At 38.3% G+C, this 23,863-nt stretch overlaps 1 protein-coding gene across 6 annotated transcripts in view; it reads right to left on the bottom strand.

Annotated features, from left to right (window-relative positions):
• ep400 (E1A binding protein p400) overlaps window positions 1-23,839 on the bottom strand; it is a 34,647-nt gene extending 10,808 nt beyond the window's left edge. Inside the window, exons 1-31 of one of the 6 annotated variants that reach the window (XM_041998283.1) lie at window positions 23,670-23,839; window positions 19,878-21,232; window positions 19,643-19,750; window positions 19,409-19,493; window positions 16,969-17,363; window positions 16,514-16,801; window positions 15,309-15,494; window positions 15,045-15,185; window positions 14,889-14,961; window positions 14,598-14,635; window positions 14,437-14,494; window positions 14,246-14,335; window positions 12,985-13,098; window positions 12,693-12,883; window positions 12,430-12,607; window positions 12,197-12,333; window positions 11,829-11,998; window positions 11,267-11,441; window positions 11,015-11,151; window positions 10,578-10,764; window positions 10,064-10,233; window positions 9,757-9,944; window positions 7,570-7,872; window positions 4,672-4,845; window positions 3,937-4,089; window positions 3,583-3,653; window positions 2,902-3,197; window positions 2,470-2,669; window positions 1,708-1,877; window positions 352-548; window positions 90-201 (exon numbers count right to left, since the gene is read on the bottom strand). In XM_041998283.1, coding sequence (XP_041854217.1) covers window positions 90-201; window positions 352-548; window positions 1,708-1,877; window positions 2,470-2,669; window positions 2,902-3,197; window positions 3,583-3,653; window positions 3,937-4,089; window positions 4,672-4,845; window positions 7,570-7,872; window positions 9,757-9,944; window positions 10,064-10,233; window positions 10,578-10,764; window positions 11,015-11,151; window positions 11,267-11,441; window positions 11,829-11,998; window positions 12,197-12,333; window positions 12,430-12,607; window positions 12,693-12,883; window positions 12,985-13,098; window positions 14,246-14,335; window positions 14,437-14,494; window positions 14,598-14,635; window positions 14,889-14,961; window positions 15,045-15,185; window positions 15,309-15,494; window positions 16,514-16,801; window positions 16,969-17,363; window positions 19,409-19,493; window positions 19,643-19,750; window positions 19,878-21,200 — 6,108 coding nt within the window. In that variant the 5' untranslated portion in view covers window positions 21,201-21,232; window positions 23,670-23,839. The remainder of the gene's footprint in view (window positions 1-89; window positions 202-351; window positions 549-1,707; window positions 1,878-2,469; window positions 2,670-2,901; window positions 3,198-3,582; window positions 3,654-3,936; window positions 4,090-4,671; window positions 4,846-7,569; window positions 7,873-9,756; window positions 9,945-10,063; window positions 10,234-10,577; window positions 10,765-11,014; window positions 11,152-11,266; window positions 11,442-11,828; window positions 11,999-12,196; window positions 12,334-12,429; window positions 12,608-12,692; window positions 12,884-12,984; window positions 13,099-14,245; window positions 14,336-14,436; window positions 14,495-14,597; window positions 14,636-14,888; window positions 14,962-15,044; window positions 15,186-15,308; window positions 15,495-16,513; window positions 16,802-16,968; window positions 17,364-19,408; window positions 19,494-19,642; window positions 19,751-19,877; window positions 21,233-23,669) is intronic. The other 5 variants (XM_041998285.1, XM_041998286.1, XM_041998288.1 and 2 more) reach the window with 5 other exon arrangements.
• Window positions 23,840-23,863: the final 24 nt, after the last annotated feature.

Genomic DNA, 23,863 nt, shown 5'->3' with positions numbered 1-23,863 from the left:
GCATACAACTGTGATTATGGTATTTCAAATAACAGCTTCACTGATATCTGCACAATTAAAAATTAGCTTGAACACTGACTTCAACTTACTTGGGTAAGGAAAGCCAAAGTGTAGTCAGTACCCTGGGCAGCCACCTCTCTTATGAGGTCCTTGGTGCCATTCTTCAGCAGTTTCTCTTCAATGGAATTCCCACTCTCCAACCTGGGAAACACCAAAAATTCCATCTAAGTCCTTTACTGTTACCGTACACAGGGCAAAACCTACTATTTACTGGTGATGAATGGATGAAAGAAACAAACAACAAAACAAAATTAAGGACATAGAGCGATGGCCTTGTGCTCATAATATCACCTGTATATATGTATATCCTTTGAGCGTCCTATTTTGTCACACCACTCCTGGGTGCGAGCATCCATGCTTGGATTAAGGTCTGTGTCGTAGAAGATGATGGTGTCTGCATCAATCATGGTCCCAACTGCTGAGCAGCAGCGGTTGGTCAGGATGCTGCAGAACACCTGTCTGTTCCTGTTAAACTTCTTCATATTCTCCTGCAGGGTCACAACACCAAGCACATGAACAGAATAAGACAAAGAAGGAAGTTGACAATGTAATTTTTTCTTTTAAAAAGCAACGAATGTATGTATTCTCTTTATTTGAATAATTTATTTTGTTATAATACACTGATAGTACACTATCATTATCTATATGCAACAAATATTTCACCTCATGTCTATACAGTATTGTATGTGACTGTTGTGACCGGTTAGTTGACTTTTTCTCTATCATCTCAAACCAACAACAGTTCAGTGTAAATGACCCAAAAACAAGAGATGCAACTATGCTCATCACTTTAAATGTAATTAAAAGTAAACAAAAACAAAAAGTACAAAGAAGAAAAGAATCACGGTCCTTCATCACATCCGACTCGGGCTGGGCGATACGACAAAACGACAAAATTATTTTCTAAAAGTGTAGTACTGACTGAGACATGAATGACTGCTGCAATCTCCATGTTTTGTTTTATCTGCTTCTGGGGTGACACCATTTCAAATGATTAAACAAATTGTCTATGCTTCCTGTTCATCCGCTCTAACACTTCTGCTCAGTCCACTGTCACGTCATTGTATTTTCTCCCCGCTTTTGGGTTTTCTTGGCAGTTAGTAAGCAGCTTAGAGGTAAATACAAATCTAGCTCTGAAGATGGACTGAAAATGCCTCATGCTCATTACAGGGATGAACACCAGTTTAATACTAATCATTTAATTTTGAGATAATTTTATTTGACCAAGTCAAACAAAGCCAAAAATGAAAGTATAACGAAACCCCGAGAAAGTGCACCTGACAATATTCGTGACCTCTTTTTTTGTGTGACACTCTTTTCTGTAGACATAAGTCTACTGGAACACAGTCTGCAACACAGACACTATAAGAGGCTGATTATACTCAATTTTGTCTGCAAACATGGACAAATGTGGCCTTCTGCAGAATTTACTTTCTATAGCTACATAGCTACAGATGTACATTAAGATATATCTTTTTCCACGAGTACTGCAGGTTCACTGTTGAGGTTCATGACACATGCATGTTCATTGCTAATTACTTGTTACATCTGGATTTAATCTTTGACTAATTACACAATTTCCACTGAGACAACATTTCTGATAGAAGCATGGTTTGTCAGAAAAAAATGCAATCAGTGTGATTTTACCTGTCTTTCGTCAAAAGTGAAGCTTTCATCAATGCGCACATACGTGAGCTGCCTGTAGTCCAGGAAGGCCTCCAGGATGTCGAGCATCTTCAGCATTTGAGTAAAAATGAGGACACGCCGACTCTCTGATCTGAGCTTCTGCAGCAGAATGGCAAGTGCTTCCAGCTTACCTTTGGTACCAAAAAATAGAAATAATTCTTATTCTCTAAGTCAACAGACATTTTAGTTTCTACAGTTTTTATCAAAAGTTGACTTGAGGTGAAAGGTGATTCATTTCAATTGCCTGATAAATATCAGCTCTTCGCACAACACAGAAGCAATGAAACCTTTCTACAGAGAAAGAATGTTTGCAGATTAACAGGAGGATTTTTCTTCTGTAATCTCTGGAGTTTGTAAAGGATTTACAGACACAATAACAGAGATGAACATGGAAACAAATATGTCGTTATTTTTCATAATGGCATCTGAAGACAGACAGATTTTGTCAGCACTTTGTTTTGAATTAAATTTATCTTGCACTTATCACTACCTTTACTCTGTCAAAGAGAAGGTTGTGCTCAAACAACCAATCTCTCTAGTTTTAGGAACACACTAGGATAAACCATTCATTCTCTGTAGGGTTAAGGATAGGAGGAAACAAAGAAAATCATCATCTGATAAATGAATGAGTCATTTATTTAAAAAGCTGTAAGAAGTAAAAGGTCTAGTTATTTTCTGATAAAATACTTCCAAAATACAAGGAAAATAAATAAAAGATCAAACCTGAGTCCATCTGCATCAACTGTAAGTCAGGATGACTGAAGAGATGCCTGGCTGCTAAATGGTGGATGCCTTCCATGTAGGGGGCAGAAGCCCCCTGTAGCTGTTTGTGAAAGGACTGCTCCAGGCTGCAGGGAACTGTGGGAATGGCTGCAAACAAGCGAGGAGGTGGAGCTACAGCTGGAGGCACCACACACATCACCCTACAGGATAAAAACATGCAGACATGGCATGAGCGATTTTATGGATCAAGAAATAAAAACACTTCGTCTTTGTGATAACAAAGATGAGTTCAGTGTTTTTATGTAATCAAGAGTACTTCTTTCAACCAAATAATTCTAAATAAAAAAACCATTGAGTGACATTGCCATAGTGATTGACTTAAAAGCATAAACAATTCAGATCAATCAAAGTTCTACTAATTAGCTCAAGTACCTCTTGATAAGGCCACTGGAAGCCTCCATGTTGTTGTTCACAGAAAGCAGAGAGGACTTCAGCGTAGAAGTGGTACCCACGCAGGTTCTCTGAGCCCTCAGGCAGGTCTCTCTACCCACCCACCTCCAGCCTCCAGCTGTCAGGGCAGAATGACCAGGTTCTGGGCTCAAAGTGCACGCCTGCAGCAGGTCGGACCCATACAGCACTCTGCGGCTACAGCGCTGCTCGTTTGCTTCAAACAAACGGCTCAAACGCTGTTTCAGCAGTAGAATCTTTTCTTCCGAAGGTTCCTGAACCTAAAAGTTATGGGTGACGTACAATTATTAATTTTTCATTAAAATGAGTTAGTCAGTAAAACTACACCTTATACATCTATTTAAAAAGTAAAAAAGGAATTAAACTCTTTAGATAACTCATTATCCTGTTCAAAGGTCCTTTTCCTTGATCAGCTTCACATTATGAACAGATGGCTCTACACCATCTTCAAGCATTCATAACTGAAAATGTGATTGCATCAAATATTTTTCTGTTACAGTGGACAAACATCTGCTTGATTTATCTATTCAGAGCAAACTGTTAGGAATTTTATCTTTTCAATTGTTTGATTACATCATGTGTATATGTAAAAGTAGTCAACTTCTATCTCTCAGTCATATGCTTACATTTGTTGAAAGTACTAACCTGTGTACCACCCTGACCTGCAGGAGCAAGCTTAGTGGGGGAAGATGTAGCATTTGCAGTCACACCCAACGCTAAAACAAACAAAGAAAATAAATAAATAAATAGATTTTATATATATATATATATATATATATATATATATATATATATATATATATATGGAGAGAGAGCGAGAGAGAGTGTTTAAACAGAAATGAAATTTAAATGAAATACCAGTGTAAACTTGCAGTACAGGAAGAAAGGCATTATTTTGTGGGTAAGGTAACACAGGAATGTATTTACTTCCACTTATTTATTAAAAAAAGTGAAAGAGACAAAGACACTAAAACAATATCTCTGCTAAGCAAGAGTCACCTTGCTGAGCTGCTGACAGAGCAGGATGAGGTGTACCAGGTGTAGCAGAGGCACTGGAGGCAGGAACAGCTTGAGGCATTGTTTGCATTACCATGGATCCCTGGGGCCTTATGATCTGCTGCCCTGGAGCTGACACAATTTGCAGGATGTTCCCTAAATCCAAGACACACACAAAGACAGTTAAGTTGTGCTTTTTTTTAGAGCTTAACACAAGCTACAGATGCATACATTTAACTTGAAGGAAAAAAGATAAATAATGCTGTCACCATTAAGTTTGTATAGTAAGGAAAAATGATCTAGGCTTTACAAAAACTCATACTGAAATATGAAGAGAAAGAAGGATGATAATAAAAGGTTTCGACTTGATACCAGCTAAGAAATTATGTAATTATATCAAAATTGTCACACTTCATTCAACACACACCGTTTCAGATCTGTAACAATATCTAAGTGATTGCACCCTTCAGACTGAATACAATGCTAAAGTAAGTGCTCCTATAATCCATATGCTTTGAAATTTTTTTTCAAAACAATGCCTCAGGTCAAAATGGGTTAAGCACACATGAAAAATAAGTATTTAAAATAATAAAAGTTCTAACAAACAGAGTGATAAACAGCAGTAAAAAAAAAAACAATAATAAAAAAAAACACAGTGCCCCATGTAAACCCAAAGAAACACAAAACTAGGAGGAGGAAATGAAGAAATAAAAAATGTGACGATGGGATGTACATTACCGAGTGTACCTTGGAGCTGCAAGGGCTGTCCAGTGGTGAGCTGTCGGAGCTGACTGGGTGACAAAGTGAACTTGTTCCCCTGAAACTGCAGAGTGACTGGAGTCTCTGGCTGGGAGATACGATTCTGACTGCCTGCTATGTTGGCCAGCTGGGCAATCTTCACTACATCTCCACCTTCAATGGAAAGGAAGGATACACTTAAAGACGGACTAAAAAAATAATTCAATCACATTTTTTTATTGTTACAAAACAATTAAATTAGTTAGTTAAAAGGGTGTAAAAGACACATGCAGAACCAAAGTGGATTAATCAGTGGAAAGAGCAAAGCTCCTCTCCACAACAGAATTATAGAAGCTCCTATTTTTACAAACTACAAAAGTAACAACAATGGCTATAAGGGCAGAACTCAGGAGAGACGGAGAGCCTGAAATATACACATACATAAAGCTGTTTACTTAACACTTTTTCAAGGCAACACACAAGTCACTAGAAAGTGCACCAAGAGACTGGCAAAAAAAAAAAAAAAAAAAAAAAAAAAAAAACCTAAAAAACCAAAAATGTATTTTTCATAACCCATGAAATCTAATAGTTTCAAGACAAAATTATGAACTTAAAGAACAAAATTAAAAGTAGACAGATAATTAGCATATTTCAAAATAGAATAATCAATGTCAGTTATCAGGTTGAAATTTTATATTAAAAAAAAAAGACAAAAAAAGAAAAGAATAAAAGTTAAATAACAAAGTAAACACATTTTCAGGCCTTCTTCATGTTATTATTACCACCAAATTTACCAGATTTTAAGTTAAATATTAATTACATACCATGTTAAACATGTAAAAACCTTCTAATGGCAGTGGACTTGCCAATTACAAAAAAAAACTATCAGAGAATTTCTGCTGAAGATAAAACTGTGCCTGAAGTGACGACTGATAACTGTGATGCTGTGGATCCTGTAGCATTCATTGAAAATGACTAAATCATTTCTATGTGACATTTAATCTTATTGTTAACCAACACAAATGCACCTCAGCCCTTTTTTAGACATGCACCTACTCGTTATAGTGTCATGCAGCCACTTAGTGAGTCTCAAAAACAGGATAAAGGTGAGTCTCTCTTGCGTTGGTGCTGCTGTTGGATCATTCAGCTTTATTCTGCTGCAGCAAAACAGCTGTGATCTTTTAAAACATGTACTACGCAATGACTGATTACCTTCATGAATTGAGGAGATTGGCATTCAGTCGTTCAGAAAAAGGTTACTTTCATTCAATGGTCCTTGGGCTTCATTTAAACATGTATGTGAAGCTAACTGTGTGGAAGACTGGACAATACGTAGTAAAATTTAGAATAATTTTAACAGTCACAGTTTTTCCACAATTTGTGATATTGCCATAACAAAGAAATCCATACCAATAAAAAGGAAGTATGGCTTTAAAAAAAACTGTGGTAGTGGCAAAATCTGGTTCATTTGGCTCTAATGATGTGAAAAAATTATGACTAGTTACTGCAGACAAAACCACTGTGGAAGAAATTAAGAATAAATGCCAATATAAAAAGTATATGCACCAATGAATAAGTTTCTTGTTTACTTTTTCTTTTTTACACATAACTGAATACTGTGTGTTACTGAAAAAGGTACTCGGTTCACATCTGAGGGTTCGACAATCTGTGTGACTTTCCACATGCTTAGCAGTGACAGTAAAGATTAAATAACATGGCAGCAAACAAAAAAAACAAAGAAACCATAGCTTCGGGCTTTTTCCTTCAGCTGGGCCGGTGCAAGATACAAAAGAAAATTAGTAAATTGGGGGAAAAAATTATAATTAAAAAGAAAGGGGGGGGTATCCCTCGATTTTTCAAACAGTGTTATATTTTCCCTTGTATTTTGGTGTAAATGTTGATTGGCACCAAAGTCTTTGCATTTTGACCAGTACCAGCATCTTTACAATTGACTGGAACAACTGGTGGCAATCGTGCATCACAGTGTAAAGGTGCCTGTTCTTTGTAAATGAGAGGCTAACATTTTCACCTAATGAGTACAGAAATTTAGCTAATGATGGGTTGTGAAGGAGCTCTTAGTATTTTTAATAAGACATTTACAGAGAATGCAGGATAGAGTAGCAAATAAATGTTATTTATCAGGCTAAAAAAAAGTAGTGAAACCTGCAAAATGTGATATGAAACATTTTTGTTGCTATAATGTAGCACAAAGAGAAACAAGTGTTGGTAGAAACTGCAACGTCTGTATTTCAGCTTTATAACATCTAGCCCTCCCGGGGGCATTTCTCTGGTGCCACCGGCATGTATTGTCTTACTGGAACCATTTACTTTAAACTATTCAGTGACACATTTCCTTCAGAAAGAATTAAGTAGAAATAGTAAACTTTAACTGCACCAAACATGATTACCCCATGTAACTAATTCATGCTTGCCAATTGTAATATTCTCCCTCAATATTGGTCTGATGGCAAAGATTTTAAGGTCTCAATAATTTACACTCATGTACAAGGGGAAATAAGGACCAGTTTGAAAAAGCCTGGAATTTCCCTTTACATTAAATAGCATAGTGATGCAAAGTGAGTCACTCATAGTGTACATGCAGGTTTCAAGAAAGAAATTGGGGAATGCTGAGGCTGTCGAGATGCTGCTGATATGGCTACAGGTCTCATTTTAAAGGAACTTCTATTCCACCATAAGTTGCATAACTCCTGATATATGACCAAAATTATGCTCTGCCAGTGCTGCCTTTCTACATATGAAGTAATTTTCTTTGGAGAAATCAAGACTGAACACATATCAGCAGTGCCTCATGTAAAGGCCTCAGGGTAGAGCAGCCAAAACTGTTGTGCCAGAAGTGGAGGGAAAATGCTGAGATGGAGGGAAAGGCAGGCCACTTACTAGGCAATCGTGCCTGGGCCTGAGATGTAAGAACCAACCTCTGGGACAATAAACTGGGCTGACTGGCATGGCTGGGGACTAAAGCTGGCCTGGGGACCTGGGGTGTTAATCCAGGCTGACTGATGGGAGCCACAGAGCCCACAACTGCACCAGTTAAGGTCTGGGCCAAGGCCACAGGGGTAGCCCCCAACACATGTTGCCCAATGCCACTGTTCCCAGAGGAGGCTACGGAAGAGGCTGCAGTGTTGTTGCTGCTGCTGACAGGAGTAGTAGCCTGGACTCTCTGAGTAGCTGTTCCAATGGCTGTGAAGTACAAGGCAATGGGGTGTGGGACTCCATATTAAGGGTAACCCAATATTTAGTCAAACGAGTAAGGTAAAACTTTTTTCTTGGTATATTCTATTAGCAGTGGTGGGCTGACAGAAGCAATATTATGGGAAGCTATTATTTTTAGCAATAAGAATAACTGATGCTAATAATAGGGGTAAAGGTACATGGTATGAACCATTTAGTAAAAGCAGAGTCTGCTATTTAAACAATTATCTTTTAACTAATGCAAAAAAAACAAAACAAATCAAAATAGTATAGATGCACACCTAAGGATGCACTGATCCGATACTGTTATCGGTACCGATACTGAATCTATTTATTGCAATTCTATGCTGTGCAGTTTGAGTGATGTCATGCGCTAACGACGCGCCACGCAGAGGCTCACATTTGTTTTCAAAGTGTAGATCAGCCATCTGGAACTTTTTCTGTAAATATAGGGGTTATTTTATATCTTATTTTTTACTTATTTATGTTAGCCTGTTATATTTCTATTTTTTTTATTTATGCGTGCTTAAGCCAAGAGACTCCTCACAATTTCATTGTGCTTGCATAATGACAATAAAGATCTTGAATCATTACACTACCTCAGCCAATGGCAGCAGTGAATTTTGAATTCCTAATTAAAATGACTGAACCATATAAAAAAAATTTTTCTGGTTTATTTTTACATATTGTTTGACCAAGGTAGTCAAGCTATTGTTTTTTTCTTTTCAGTTTCAGGACTTTATTATTTTACACTGGGTGCTAAACTCCTACTTGCACTGACTGAACCAGGAGAAGTTTTGTTATATTTTTACATGTTTGAACAAACTTTTTAAGCTTATTTAATATTGTTAAGTTTATTTATGATTGCTGTGCTGGTGCACAGTTGTTGAATAAATAAATAATTCGGTACACTTATATCTGTTTGTTTTTAAAAGTTAGGAAAGAAATGTTTAAGTCTGATGTTGCCTTGCACAAAAGAAAGATCTCAGTCTTTTCCACACAATGAGACATCATTTGTTTGGTAATTCACGCTGTTTTTCTGGATCAGATCGGTATCGGCCAATGCCAAATCTCAGATATCAGTATTGAAAGAGGAAAAAGTGATTCAGTGCATTCCTACATGAAGCCCCCTGGGGGCTCTCATATTTATTTAAGTGGCCTAACAACCACTTAAATAAATACGCCCCCCTTGTCTTTACAGAGAAGTTTTATTGCATCTGATACTCACAGCATGAGTTCCAATCTTTCTGTTGTCTTGTGTTATGACAATTTTAACTGAGTATTATTTCTTTTTTGTAACTTTCTATGAATTTTTAAATCATTAACTATTTACAAGGTTCCAGATCTACCAGTGAACAAAAGAACAGAGGCTAAAAAGGCCGTAGCAGCTTCCAAGTGCTGCATAGAGAACGAATTACATGAAGGCTGTGCTACAATCAGATTAAAGCAATACAGCCAACCCACCACTGCTACATGGAAGCATAGATTGAAACACATGATTACTTTAAGACCACTGAATACTGCCTGTCAAAGTAAACCAAAATCCTCCATAAAGATGTAAGACCTGAACTTTTACAACTGTAGCACTCTACATAAATGTGGACCCACAGCACAAATATTAACAATCACCATGTATGACAAAATGAGCACAGTGTTTTTTCATTAATGAATTACATATTAAATGAGGTTAATTTAAATTCAAAATAGCATCCCAATCATGCACCATAACATTGCATAATGCATATAATGCAAGCATTCAACTTGAACAAGCAAATGGGCGAAAGCACCAAACAACCAACTATGGAAGGCGAAATTTATTATTACAATTTGAAATTACCTGCCCTCTGCAAAACACTACCCCTGAAATCTTACCGTGAGAAGTGGGAGTCGTCATTGCAGTGGTGACAGGGGACTTGCCCCTGGTCTGGCCTGCCTGGCTGGTGGTAGAAGGACAGGTGCTAGTAAGGGGAGAGCTTGTTGGAGGACGCTGGCCTGTTGCATTTGCAAAGGCAGCTAAACGACCCTCTGGCTTTGTCCCATACTGAACTGGTTGGAACAATCTTAAAAAAGAAAAAAGCATAGATGTTTGTGGTGTGTACATGTGAGAAAATCACTGTTACAATGATTTTACATACGTTGTCACCACGTCAAGTTAAATGGTTGAGAATTCAGTGCTAACCTCATAGGTTTTATTGGACATGGCTTGGGTTTTGATGGTGGCTCTGGACCAGTGTAGATTTCCTCTATCAGCTGCTGGGTGACCTTTAGTTTGGGTAATGACTCTTCAGTCTGATAACGAGTCAGTCTGTTCTCATTATTGATCAGATCAAATATGGACAGGTTTGCGATCTAAGAGGATAAGTACAAAAAAAAAGTGAAAATGTAGCAATGAATATTTTTTCCCACCTAAAATAAGCTAAAAACATCATTCAGCATCAACAGGGACAGATTATCTAATGCAGAAAGAAAGGGGGAAAAAATTACAGAGAAAGAAAGGACCGCAGAAAATTAAATAAGCTATACAATTATTGGGTTTATAAATTATCAATCACAATGTCAACCATAAGTTTGACATATCTTAAAGTGATGCTTTCTGTTACTTGTGCAATAATATTTCTATGATACTTGAATAAATTACTATCATCTATTAAAATGGTCATGGATAAGCAATACTCTGTTAGAAGAGCGTATACCTTGCTTGAGTCACGCTCCATAGCTTTCAGCACCAGTGATGGAACACTGTACTGAAGAGAGGAACAGGAGTAGGAGTTGCTGGTTTCTCTGGGTGCCACCAGTTCAGGATGATTACACACTCGCTGTAACTGCATCAAAACCTGAAGCACACTGACAAAATGGCCAGTCTTCAGTGCTTCTTGAGCCCTAAGAAGGAACAAAAGCAATTATTTTAAGAAGACCCACAAAAAATAAATAAATAAATAAATAACTAGAAGCAATCAATACCACACACAATGTACATCTTGATGTTTATTCTTTTTTTCCCATACATAAGAAATATTCCCAGTACAAATGTTTTAACTGTAGCACATGCACAGTCTAATTCAACTACTGTGATTTCATTTAAAATTGCCTCGTACACTGAATGATACATGGGCTAGGACAAATATCTCACCCTGGCTGAGTGAGAATATCCTCGTAAAGGCTCTTCTGTCTGCTAGAGAGACGGCACTTTAGGATGTGCTCATATTTCTTGGGGAGCTGTTTCTCCACATCCCTTTTGGAACGTCTCAAGATAAACGGTTGAATCATCTACAATTCAGGATAAAAAAGTGTTTCATATGCAAAGTATATTTATGGATTGAAGGTGATACAAATCACACAACAAAGTTCAACAGGCAGAAGAACATGCAGACACTACACCCACCCTGTGCAGGCGGATGACCAGTTTGTGGCAGTAGTCCTGGTTCTGATCTGTGCCTGCCTTAACAGGAAAGTCAGAGTAAGGCCTGGTGATTCCTGGCAACAGGAAGTGGATCATGGTCCACAACTCTTTGAGTGTGTTCTGTAGAGGAGTGTTGATGAGAAGAATCCTCTGTTCACTGGAGGGGGCACAGAATTGTTTCGGTCAGGTGAGTCATAAAAATTGATCAAAATGTTCTTAGACAAAGAACAAAACTTTAAAAAGACTGAGTACATCGTTGATATCTCTGATCTTCATAATAAAAATCATAACCTTGATATTTATTAGAAATTATACTAGCTTATAACAAGGAATTTTTATTACTACATTAAATTAGAAATGTCCTTTGTCTTGCAGGCTTAAGATGTTTTCCTGCTTCAACACACTGATTCAAACTACTGGATCAACAGGCTCGTGGAGAATTTGACAAGCTGTTAGGGAGAACCATTTAATTTGAATCTAATGCACTTGAATGCATCCTGCATTAAATCATATGATACCATATTCACTCCATTACCCAGCTCACCTTCTGACAGCAAAGATCATCTCCCAGTGTTTCTCCGTCAGGTTTTTGATATGTTGCACTTCATCTAGAACCAGATGGCTCCATTTCCTTTTCAGAAAATGACTCTGGTCTTTCATCAGCAGCTTGTATGATGTCACACACACATGAAAGCTGTTGGATTCGTCCCACCACTGCAGACCAATGATCAAATCACATGTTACTACATTTACAGCCAGTAATCACATAATAAAAATAATAATAATAATAATAATAATAATAATAATAATTTCTTTGACAAAACTTTCTGCTGGTAAAGCACCTGAGATATGCTTTTCTTCAGTCAGGTGTGTAATGTCATAAATATGAGTTCAACTGCTACTAATTCTTACCATTCTTTTAGATCTGCGCTCTTTTCTATTGCCCAGGTACAAAAGAATTTTAAGGCCGGGACACCAGCGCTTAAACTCCAGCTCCCAACTTAACAACTTGCAAGTCCTTACTACAATAAGATGGGGTCCCCAGATGCCTGTGGAAAAAATAAATACATGACATGGTGAATTTTTAAAAGCAAGTTAAAGAATCTTTCAAGAAACTTTTTTTGCATCTTTGAATTACATCATACCTTCCTGGCCAGCTAAGTGGGCCATGTAAGCCACTGTCTGTACAGTTTTGCCCAGTCCTGTCTCATCAGCTAAAATGCCATTGAGGTGTTTCTTGTGAAGGCTTACCAGCCAGTCCACACCAATCTGCTGGTACTCTCGCAGCAAACCATGCAACAGAAAAGGTGCTGGGCTGCGAGTCTAGTGAAATAAAATGCCAGTTTAATATAAAAAAAAAAAAAAAAAGACCCCTCCCCCACATTTTTTAATGAGTTTTGTGTCTTACTGATGAAGTGGTTCTGAGGCTGCCTTTAGGCAGGATGAGCTCTGTTGCAGCAGCCACTTCAGCTATGTCTCTTCCAGGCTTCCCATCAGAGTCAGAAGATGTGGCTTTGTCAGGACCACGATACTGGTCCACACTAAGCAGAGACTCAATCAGCACTGCCTCAGGTGGACTGCTTGCCAGGGACTCCATTTCTGGAAAAGTAAGTACATGTATTACTTTGGAGTTACATTGATTCTTGCCTTTAGAGATCTATTTGGTTGAACACGATAGTGATTTCTGATTATAAAAGCACCTTCAGTCTCTGCCATGTCATCCTCATCACCACGAGGACTGGGCTGAGGCCAATCAAAGCCATCAGCATAGGCACCAGCATACTGTTTCACCAGAGCATCAAGAGGCATCCCAGCTATAACAAAATACAAAAACAAATAGTTAAACAATAGGTTAATTTCTTAATCTCAGAAAGCATGACCAAGAAAAAACAAAAACATAAATTATATTATAAAAATAAAGTACTAGTTGAGCACCAGCATAAAATTAGACTATAGAACATTCTCAGTGACGGGTGGCTAAAAGCTATCTGCCATTATAGGAGTGACTGTTAATTTGCCATTTAAAAAATAAAATATACAAATTTATTAAGTGAACAACCAAAGATATACAGTGTCAGTTTTCAGTAGGTTACATTAACATAACTGCATTTTTTGTAATATAATTGTTTCTCATCAAGGATGGCGCCAGCGGACTTTACACTTTCCAAACCAGGTCAGACTTATGTGGTGAGGTCAGACAGCAATATTGTGAGTGGTCAAGACCCGTATGATTTTCCAAAATCCTCATTTACAAACATCCAAAACTGCCAAATGACGAAGATATTGCTACTGGATTTAGCTTGCCATGACATTTTTAACTACCTACAGCCAGACTTTTCACGAGCAAAATTAAAAGCTTACAAGCTTTTGGAGGCTTAGAAATATTTTGTGGCAGGATAAGTATCAGACCTTCAGCTGTGGAAAGCGCATTTAAAAAAAAAGCATTTACTCTTCATGTCAAAGGTAAGTGGACAGCAGACGCAGATAACATGCAATATATAAATGATGGATGTCTCGGTTTTCTATTTAAGCATTAACATTGCATTTACTTTGAGAAAACATGGCGGTTTTATTATTGACAATAATTTATTGACAAAATTTGCCACCGACAAAGTGTTTGCTGCACCGCTGAGAGCTCTCTAACAGCTTCCAGTTATATCGTCTGATGGGGTCATTCAGGGTCAGCACGCAGTCTGTAAAATAAACTAACTTTCAACAGTTTTATAGGAAAACTGTATAAACTATGCACTGAGTGCAGGTGAATTTTAGATATATCAGTGTTTACTTACTCCATAACCCTACATTTGCAAAGAGGCTCAGAAAGAAATTTCCAATGCAATAAATTACATATCTAATTGTCTGTTAGCAATTTATATGTGCAATTCATCACTGAGACGATAGCAACTGTAAACATACGGAAGTTAACAGCACAATGTTTCATGGGAACTTAAGAGAACATACCATCTTTGGCAAGGTCAGCAAGTTCTGTTTGGTGGTCTGCTTCTCCTTCCATGCTCTCCTGTTCCTCTATGGTGCTCTCTTCATCTGTCACTAAAAGTAAAGACAGCTTTAAAAAACAAAATACAGAAACACACACACAACATATTACTGTAACTTTTATTTTTTCCTCATGGATCACGATAAAAACCCACCATCTTCATCAACTAAGGACAAACTCAATTTTCTTTTTTTAGCAGAGATGGTCGCATCCTGTAAAATGGAAAATAAAAATATTTGGATAAATATATGTATAAAATCAAGGACATATATATTTTAGCTTAATTATTTATTAGAATGTCATTACAGAACTCACCGCTTTATCAGCATTCTCTCCAGATGAATGACCAGACACTGTAATACAAAGATAAGTTCAGTACTCGTGACTCAATTTTTAATTTCAAATAAAGAATTTATAGACTTTTGTGGAAAAAAAGACAAATCCATTATGATAAAGCATTGCTTTTACTAGAAAGTAACAACTGTGTTACCATTACTTTACTAAGGTTGAGGATTGAACATCCCAAAGTATTCTTACAGTGTGGGAGATTAAAAGTTCATGATATAAATAAAAAATATTGTTTTATGTTCAATAGATCTGAATTACCTGTGGCTTTTTGTAGGCTAAGTGCTTTCAGCCTCTTCTCATAAAATTGAAACTGAAGTTTAATTTCCACAACCTTGAAGAAAAAAAAATCTTTCATTTAAACTAATCCAAACTTCATTTACAATTTCAAATATGGTCATAAGTAAGAATATATACCTGCTCAATGTTTGACCAGAAGAATTCCACCTCTCGTGCAATTGTGCTGGCAATGTGACGAAGATTAATTTCCCTTTCTTTCAGTGATTGTTCTTCACTTTTCTTCTGCTCTTGATGGTAACGGGCACATGTGCGAACAAGCTGAAACAGAGATGCACAAGACAGACAAGCTTTCAAAAATACATCAAATTTTGTAGTTAATCCAGTTGTTATAGAAATCTGTAATTTTACTATTGTCTCAGTGCATTATTCAGTCTATCAAACCTTCTTAGCAGCAGCCTCCTTCCATCTTCTCTCCTGGGCAAAGTCAGCTGCCATCCACTGCATCTCCTCCAGGAGATAGTCCCAATGGGACTTGGGACGTGAAGCCTCAACAAGTTTGGGGAGTCTACTGGCTGACCACTGACCCTCCTTTCTTAGCTCAGAAATGCGTTGATGTACTTGACTCTCCTGGGATAAAGAAACAGCAAGTCATATTAAGATATAGAAGGGAATGAATGAATTAAAGAAGTATATGTATATATTTATTTAACTTTTTTTTCCCTCATAATAATTAAATGACAGGAACACGGCCACAAAGTGTGGCAGAAAAGTCGAGCGTGCTGCCCGGAAACTTTAGGGGACCCATCAAGATGTCTAGGCAGCAAACATTAAACAACAGAGACACCAAGAAGGTGGCAGCAAGCCTTTCAGCCACTGTTACTGAGTGTGAAATTTACTCATCAGGTTTGAAGGCTAGTGTTTGGAAACATTTTGCTTTGTATGGACATGAGAATGGACAAGGCCTGGACGAAACTTACTCCACATGGAAGTTGTTTAAAGCCAAAATAAAATATAATTCTTCTTAATTCTTAATTCTACAAACATGCGGCAGCACCTCATGTGTTTCCAGCCAGGCTAGAGAAGGAGAAAAAGCTGCTGGTTTTGGCGGTTTGACATACGTTGCCAGAACAGCAAACCATAGCCTTGTCCATCTACTTTACTAAAACAGTGTTTTAATAGACAAGCTACAATGATATTTAATATTTAAATTTAGCAACAGTTTTTTCCTAATTAATAATCACATGTTCAATCTTACACAGCTTGGGTGCTGGATGCTTATAAGTCATTGCTACACTGGGCAGTCAGTGGTGCTGAATTTACACATCTAATAACCAAGGGTGGCTAGTCTGACATGGTATACCAAACCTCCTTACTATTACTAACACATTTTCCTGTAGATTCCATGGAAAAATATGTTGGATATGTGTTGGATTTAGTTATGGTTTAACATAAATAAAAGGGAGAGGAGATCTGTTTGGTTACTTGGCTAGTGAATGGATTTAATAGTGTGAAGTAGCCACAGAGTGAGGTACCTAAGATGGCACAACCCTAATGTGTAATAATAATTTTCAAAGGCAGTTCATTTCAGATATGAGTCTTAATGTCTCGCTAACACCTGTTTCAATCTATGTGATTAAGAAACTCACCAGTTTGGCCTGCTCAACTTGCTTATCTTGAGAAGCTTCCTGAGAGGACTGCATAGTTGTATTTTGACCAAAGCCACTTATTTTAACTGCAGATATGCCGTTGGTTCCAGTTAGTTTGGACTGGGTGCTTGGGTTGACATTAGAACCGAGAGGACGAAGAGAACTCGCCGTATGGGGAGCTGGAGTACAGTTTGGAGCAGGAGAAACAGAAGTTATTGACACAGAGTTGGCCATCATTCTTTGAACTGGCTGGTTTGGCTCCAATCCAGGGCGAGCAAGTGCCACCGTCTATAGAGAAAGGAGATAAAAAAAAAAAAATACATGGTTAAATTTAATGCCCATAGTCCCTTTCAGACCCCCCCACAGACACACACACACACACACACCTTCTTTTTTTCTTCTGTTATTCATTTTATTTCTATAAAATGTCTTTTAATGGTTTCACACAGACTAACCGCTTGTCCTGACTGAAGAATAGCCTGGGACTGTTGTTGCTGGGGTTGAATCTGGAGATGAATTCCTGGTTGCATCTGCTGTTGCAGCTGGGCCTGGAGCTGTGTGTGGGGATTAACTGTAGCCAGAACAGGTCCACTTGCCTGCACTTTCACCTGTGCCTGGAGCTGACCACCAGGCTGAGCTGAATTTTCTACTAACTGAGCCTGCTGAGGGATTGCCATGGGCAGGCCTGCCATAGGGAGGACACCTTGAGGCAATCTGCCAGGTAGCTGGGGAGGAGGGGTGTGCAAGCTAGCAGCATTCTGTACTGGGGGTCCTTTGGATGGATCATACTGCTGCTGGTTCTGCTTCTGCCCAGCAATCTGGACTGCTTGAGGAGTGGGCGGCATCCCGCCTGTATATGTGTCAACCAAAATATGGGACAAAGGAGTAGCATAGAAAGCAACACAGAGAAAAAATTGTAAACAAATTAGACTGGAAATTCAAATTCAACGTGTCATTAAACTTTTTAGTTATTTTTTTCTGAACAAAAATGTTAAATTACTATTATGTGTTTGTGAGTTTTCCCTTTATAATAATTTGAGAGACGCCTTTGGATAAATTCCATATTTTTAATGTTGATAAGTAGATCATATCTTATTTTTGTTTTAAAACTGTGCGAGCTATAGATTTTAGAGCTCCTGAAATCTCATTTTAATGAACTACATATACTGTATTCATCAACAGTAGTATACTACTACCTGATGATCCGAGCAGAACAAATGAAACTCATATAGCAAAATGATTACAGGAAATGAAATCAATATGAGAATCTACATGTCTCTCAAATAAAACACTACTTTGATTAATGCAAAACTAAAACATTGCATTTCAAATGTTGAGAGAATGTGGTTAAAACGTCAAAAAAATTGTACATGCAATAAGAAGTTTAAGAGAGAAAATAGAAATGTTACAAATAAAAATGAAAATAAGAAGTCCTGAAAATAAAAGAGACAGGGAGAAGAAAAGGGAAATAAAAAACAGAGCAGACACTCACAAAAACGACACATGTTTAGCATGCATGAAGCGATGTCATTTTTGCAGTAACCAAGGCATCTGAATGCCTCATATAGCAACAAAGCACAGAGGTGAGCAAAAGGACACACATGGGGTTTGCAGACAGCAGGCCTGAGCGGAGCTGTGCACACTAAAGCAGCACCTGCCTTACCTCCCTGCACGTCACACCACCTTGCCTAGACGTCATCAACACCTGGCCCTGACACACCCACACCACCACAATCGCAAAAACCTGTGCCGTGAACAAAACTCCTCCAAATGATTCCCCTCCTACTAAGGCTGAGGGAAAGAAGCCAAGTCAGAACAAAAGTCATGAGATAACATGGACGGAAATCAACTCAATGTGAACATGAGATAAATAAAGACACTCTTGAAGAGTGGTGAATGATGATTTAGATTTCCATGGTGATGGTATAGATACAGACACTTGAATAAGAAAAGTCTTGTGAAAGAATGACAATGGAAAACTAAAATTTAACATGACGTGGATTCATAAAATGGGAAAACAAGCAAAACCCATTGGAAAGTGAATTCATTCCCACAGGGTTCCCACTGTCTATGATCCACCTCCAAATAAGATGGAAATACGTCAACACGGGAAGGTCAGCCCAAATAAAGGCAACTAACAACGTTGGACGTTGGTGAAGAAAAGATGGATAACAACAGGTGATCAACAGGGGAAAAAAAAATCATAAGACATGGCATCTTCCCACTGAGTGACTACTCTTCTTCAGAAATGGGAAGTCTTCTTTCCCTTTTATCCTGATAGAGGCAGCTGTTGCTGATACAGCTAAGCCTGCCCTTCCTGTGGACTGCTGAGAAATCCAGCAGATGGATGAAGATCAGTTTTTTTATGCTGCTTCAAGTTTGTAGAAGATGAATGTTGTAATTTTTTTTAATCTCCTTAGTCTAAGGAGGGGCATAGGTCCAGCAGCATCGAACAGAACACAGAACGGCCTGGTAGTAGCACTCCTACCTTGCGCAGTTGGCATAAGCTGCTGGAGTGGAACGCCAGGTGATCCTAAAGGAGCTACACCAGGATGCTGGAAAATCAGCCCATGGCGACCAACGTCAATCCGGGGCCTCTTAGCCTGATCTGGGATTTAAAACACACAATACCCTCATAACGCAAAAAAAGGCACTCGGCACAGAGCAATGACCTTCTGAAGACCTTACAGGTCACCTCTCCTTCCTCGGTTTTAGGCTTCAACACAGAGCGCTAGTACAGGATGCCAAATATCTATAAGCAGAAGCAATTAGAGGGAGAAAAGCAAAAAAGAAATAAAAAAAAAAAAAAACGAGAAAAAGAAAACAAAACCCAAAGCAAACAGGGAAGAAACAAAGCAACAGAAGAGACACACGAGTCTATGATCCTTGCCCTACCTCCTTGCACCAAAGCCTGTTGCCTCTTAAAGGCATCCATGTCTCCGGCGTTAGTAATGGTGCCAGAAGCAGACCCCTGGTGTCCCTGCAAAAACAACCTCTCAAGGAATCAGTGAAATATTATCTGTTGTAAAAGATTTCCAACAAAATCCAAATAAGATTTTTATTTGAATTTAAACAAAGAAAAACATCAGACTAATAATTAGTGCTTAAAACAAATTCTGCTTCTATCACCTGAAACTGCTGCTGGGTAGAGAAAGCAGCAGAAACATTGGGAGGGAGTTGTGTTGCTATGGCAACTGGTGTCACTGCTTGACCATCCTTTCCAGTAACAACCTTTACCTTTTGGGAGAGGGGAAAAAAGCAACAAAAAAAACACAAACAAACAAACAAAAAAAACATTGAAAAGGTGCACAATCTTAAATGGATGAAGAGTTCACAAATTGAGAAAAACCAAGCAATGTAATACCTCATCATTAATAACCTCCGACTGCTCCTCCTCTTCTTCATCATCCTCAAGGTCCAAGTCATTCTGTCTCAAATAAGTATACAAGGGAGAACATGGCTTCTTTTTGAAAGCTAGATAGTCCATCATGTTCCCTTGGAGGTGTTGTAGGAAGAAAAGTTCAATCAGATATTCTTTGAACACTTCTTTCAGGTTCTCCATCTTCTTGGTGTGATTCTCCAAGCACTGTGTTCTCAATTGGGCAATCTCTGGAGTAGAAGCAGCAATTTCCTCTAATTTCTTGGGAACCTGCTTCTTCACAGTGCCTGCAGTCATGATAGAGGATGCTAGAGCATTATTGGGGATTCCTTGGGGGGGACTAGTGAGGGATGGGCTAGAGGGTGGAATGGAGGAAGGTAAGCTGAATGACGCTGTAGCAGTGGTTCCTACACCTGCAACCACACCTTGTGTCGGCTTCTCAAATATCATAGGGCAAGCCAAGTGTCCTTGAATTATACTGCTGATTTGTGGAGGTAGGCTGGAAGTGGTGATGTGACCAGGGCTGTTTAGAGTGGAGAGAGTATTACCAGTGGCAACAGGACTTTGAGGTCCAAGGTGGTGGATGGTGCCTCCAGTCTGAGAGTGAGGCTGAGAGAGTCGACGCTCCCTCACAGAGCCTGGTGCTCCTGGAGAGGATAGTTGTACCTGGACAGTCGTAGCTGGTGCAATCTGGGCTAGTCCCGTTCCCTCCTGATAAACAAAGTGGCCTCCCCCAGAAGGGCTGCTGATTTGCCGCACTAACATGCCAGCTTCAACAAATCGTGTTGGGCTCTGTCCACACACTCCCAATGCTGTTGGGGGGGCTCCTGGCCTTGTGACACCTTGCAGAGGGACTGGGCTATGCTGAGTGGGGCTTTGGGGTTGAATGGGCTGAGGTACAGGGGAGGTGACCTGCATGTAGGAGGATGGTGCATGTTCAAACCTCCACTGAGATGTAGTATGCTGGAAACCAGGGGATGCAGGGTTCTGGATGGGAAGTGGGGTTAGAGTGATATGCTGGTTAGTAGCCACCATCTGTCCCACATTTTGTAATGTGATGTTTACGTTCTGGCCTGTGACTGGGCTTCGACTCATGATTATTTGATAATTGGGTGACTGGGGGGCTGAAGGGCTGGCAGCGGTGGAGAAAGTAGTCACAGGAGATTGAGGATGGCAAACTGTAGCCTGCTGCTGTGTAACTGCCATGGATGACTGCTGTTGTTGCTGCTCCTCTGCTTCAGACCCACTGACAGACTTTGATTTTTGAAGCTGTCGTTGCATATTCTGTGATCCACTTCCATGGTGCATTGCGTGACACCGTTATGTCTACACACAATATTCTGTGGGAAGGGCACAAAATTAAAAAAAACATTGACTCAATTAAATTGGCATATGTAACAAATGTTAAATAAATGGCAAATGTATTCACAATATGTTATGCATGTAGTCTGGGCAAAATGCTTGACTCTGACTTTAAAGTGGACAAACAGTTTAATAATGAGGTTAAGTCCAGTGTTTATCAGTTGGGGCAGCTAGCCAAAATTAAGCTAGTTTTGTTAGAAAAGGATTTTGAGAGACTCAATGACGCTTTTATAACAACAAGGTTGGACTATTTTTTATGTATGGGATAGCTAAGCTGCTCTCTCTTGTCTGCAGATGGTCCAAAATGCAGCTGCTCACTTGTGTGCAATGTGGAACGAGCGAAAGGATCAGCCACCACATTCAATGGCTATGTGCAAAACCTGTGCAGTAAATGTTCCGAAAAGCTTGAGAAATCTGCTTGAGCAGGTCTCTGACACTGAGTGGTATGTGTGTGAAAAAGCTCGACAAGTTGGGACTATCTGATTTTCTTTTTGTTTTGTTGTTTATTTAATAATTTTTTTATTTTTTTTTTACCAAGCTAGTGAAGCTGCTGTTTTATTTAGCTGCTTTTATAATGTATGTTTAATTTCAGGGCTTAAAGTATCCTGGCATCATGCCAGATCTCCAGCTTGTAGAATTTTTGCACCAAAAAAAGAAAGACTATTTAATAAGTTAACGTGAGCTAATGTGGACTATTGTCACGTTGAGTTCATTTACCAAGGATGTGAGATTAACGCAGCTTTGCTCTCAATTAAACACAATAATAACCAACCAGAAGTTGAGCTTTGTTCGAGAGATCCAGCTGCAGTTCAAACTTATGCCAGACCACAGATTGGCTCGATAGAACAGAGATGTTGATGAATAGCTGTAAATGAACTACGATCAAACTACACTACGTCAGTTTTATAGGCAGGATGGAGGGTAAATTTGTAAAGCTTGGTTATTATCTGTTATTCACACCACATATTTTCCCACACATGCTCTCTGCTTGTCAGCTGATAAGACTGTGCTCACCTGCGTGTGCATATGCATGTGTCTTTGCGCATCTGGGCGGAGGAGAAATGTGAATGTGCAGAGGTTTTGTACTTGTTTATTTTTACATGTTGTTTGACCAAGGTAGTCAAGCTATTTTTTCAGTACTTTATTATTTTACACTGGGTGTTAAACTACTTCTTGCACTGATTTAACCAGGATAAGTTTTGTTATATTTTTACATGTTTGATCAAGCATGTGAAGCTTATTTAATATTGTTAAATTTTATTTAAGATTGGAGTACAGTTGTTAAATAAATAAATAATTTTGTACATTTATGTTTGTTTTTAAAAGTTAGTTACATATTTTTTTTTGTCAAGTTTGATGTTGCCTTGCACAAAAGAAATATCAGTCCTCTCCACACAATGAGACACAACTGTGTGAGACATAAAGAGACAGAATACAGAAGAAGTGTTGATTTTCTGTATCTGTATCAGCCTATACTAAATCTCAAATATCAGTATTGGAAGTGAAAAAAGTGGATCGGTGCATCCCTAGTAGCAGTTTGGGAGGACTACCCCTCATGATAGGAGGTATATATAAATGAAGACAGTATTATTTACAAACATTGTATATTACTATCTAAAATAGACAGTATTTGATACTTTGCTGCTCACCAAGTGCATACACCTTGGAGTTATTGTGTAAAAACTTTAAATATTATATTGTCATATTATTATATAAATAATTTGTTTTGTTTTTTTTTTACACACTATCCTACGGTAGAAATGACACCACTAGTTTTATTTACCACTGAATCACTCAAAAACAATGAGTAACCTATTTCAAACTAATGAAATATATCTTAACACAAGTGATATCTGTGGTTAATACTGAAACCGTTTTTACAATTGCTATTGCAATTTTTTGCAATTGCTATTAAACAGCTACCGTAGTTTTAGTTAATGTGGAGAGAAAATCACATGTAGTTTAGCACTAGATATGTTTACAAATAAAATAAAATAATAATAATAATAATAATAATAATAATAATAATAATAACTCCATATTCAGAGCAACAACTTTTGGGGTATTGTAAATGCTTAATACAACAGAACGTTAGCGTCCACTACTAGTCTAGCTCCGGGGCGTTACACTGGCTAACGCTACCTTGTAGCATTACAATGAGAGATAACACGGGGAATAGTCTGAAAAGAAAAAATGTAGGGAAACGGCTGGACAAAAACTACATACATACAACGATAAAAATGTTTGACACTAAACAGCGACAAATATTACGCTATAAGTACTCATTTTAGTATTTACGATATTCCTTTCTACGGGACGCGTGCTAGTCAATACTAGCGGTTAGCTTGTTTTTACTAGCAGGCCAGCAACTATTGAATAAAGAAATAAACATATCGCTCAAACGAAAGTACTTACAGGAAGTAGGGCTTCTGTTGTAGTTAAATAAATTCTAAGTCATGTTTACAAATGGTCACATACTGTAATGAGTGCTATTCCTTGAAATATAAAATACTGATATTGCTAGCCGCTTTTCAATGTTTTGGAGCTAGGATAATTTCATTCAGCAACATGGCGACCACGGCAACCTTCTGCGTGACCCGGATGTCATT

Source organism: Melanotaenia boesemani, chromosome 11 (genome assembly GCF_017639745.1).
Source record: "Melanotaenia boesemani isolate fMelBoe1 chromosome 11, fMelBoe1.pri, whole genome shotgun sequence".
Classification (NCBI taxonomy): domain Eukaryota; kingdom Metazoa; phylum Chordata; class Actinopteri; order Atheriniformes; family Melanotaeniidae; genus Melanotaenia; species Melanotaenia boesemani.
The sequence above is the reverse complement of the archived record's forward strand: the minus strand, read 5'-3'. Positions and strand labels throughout refer to the sequence as shown.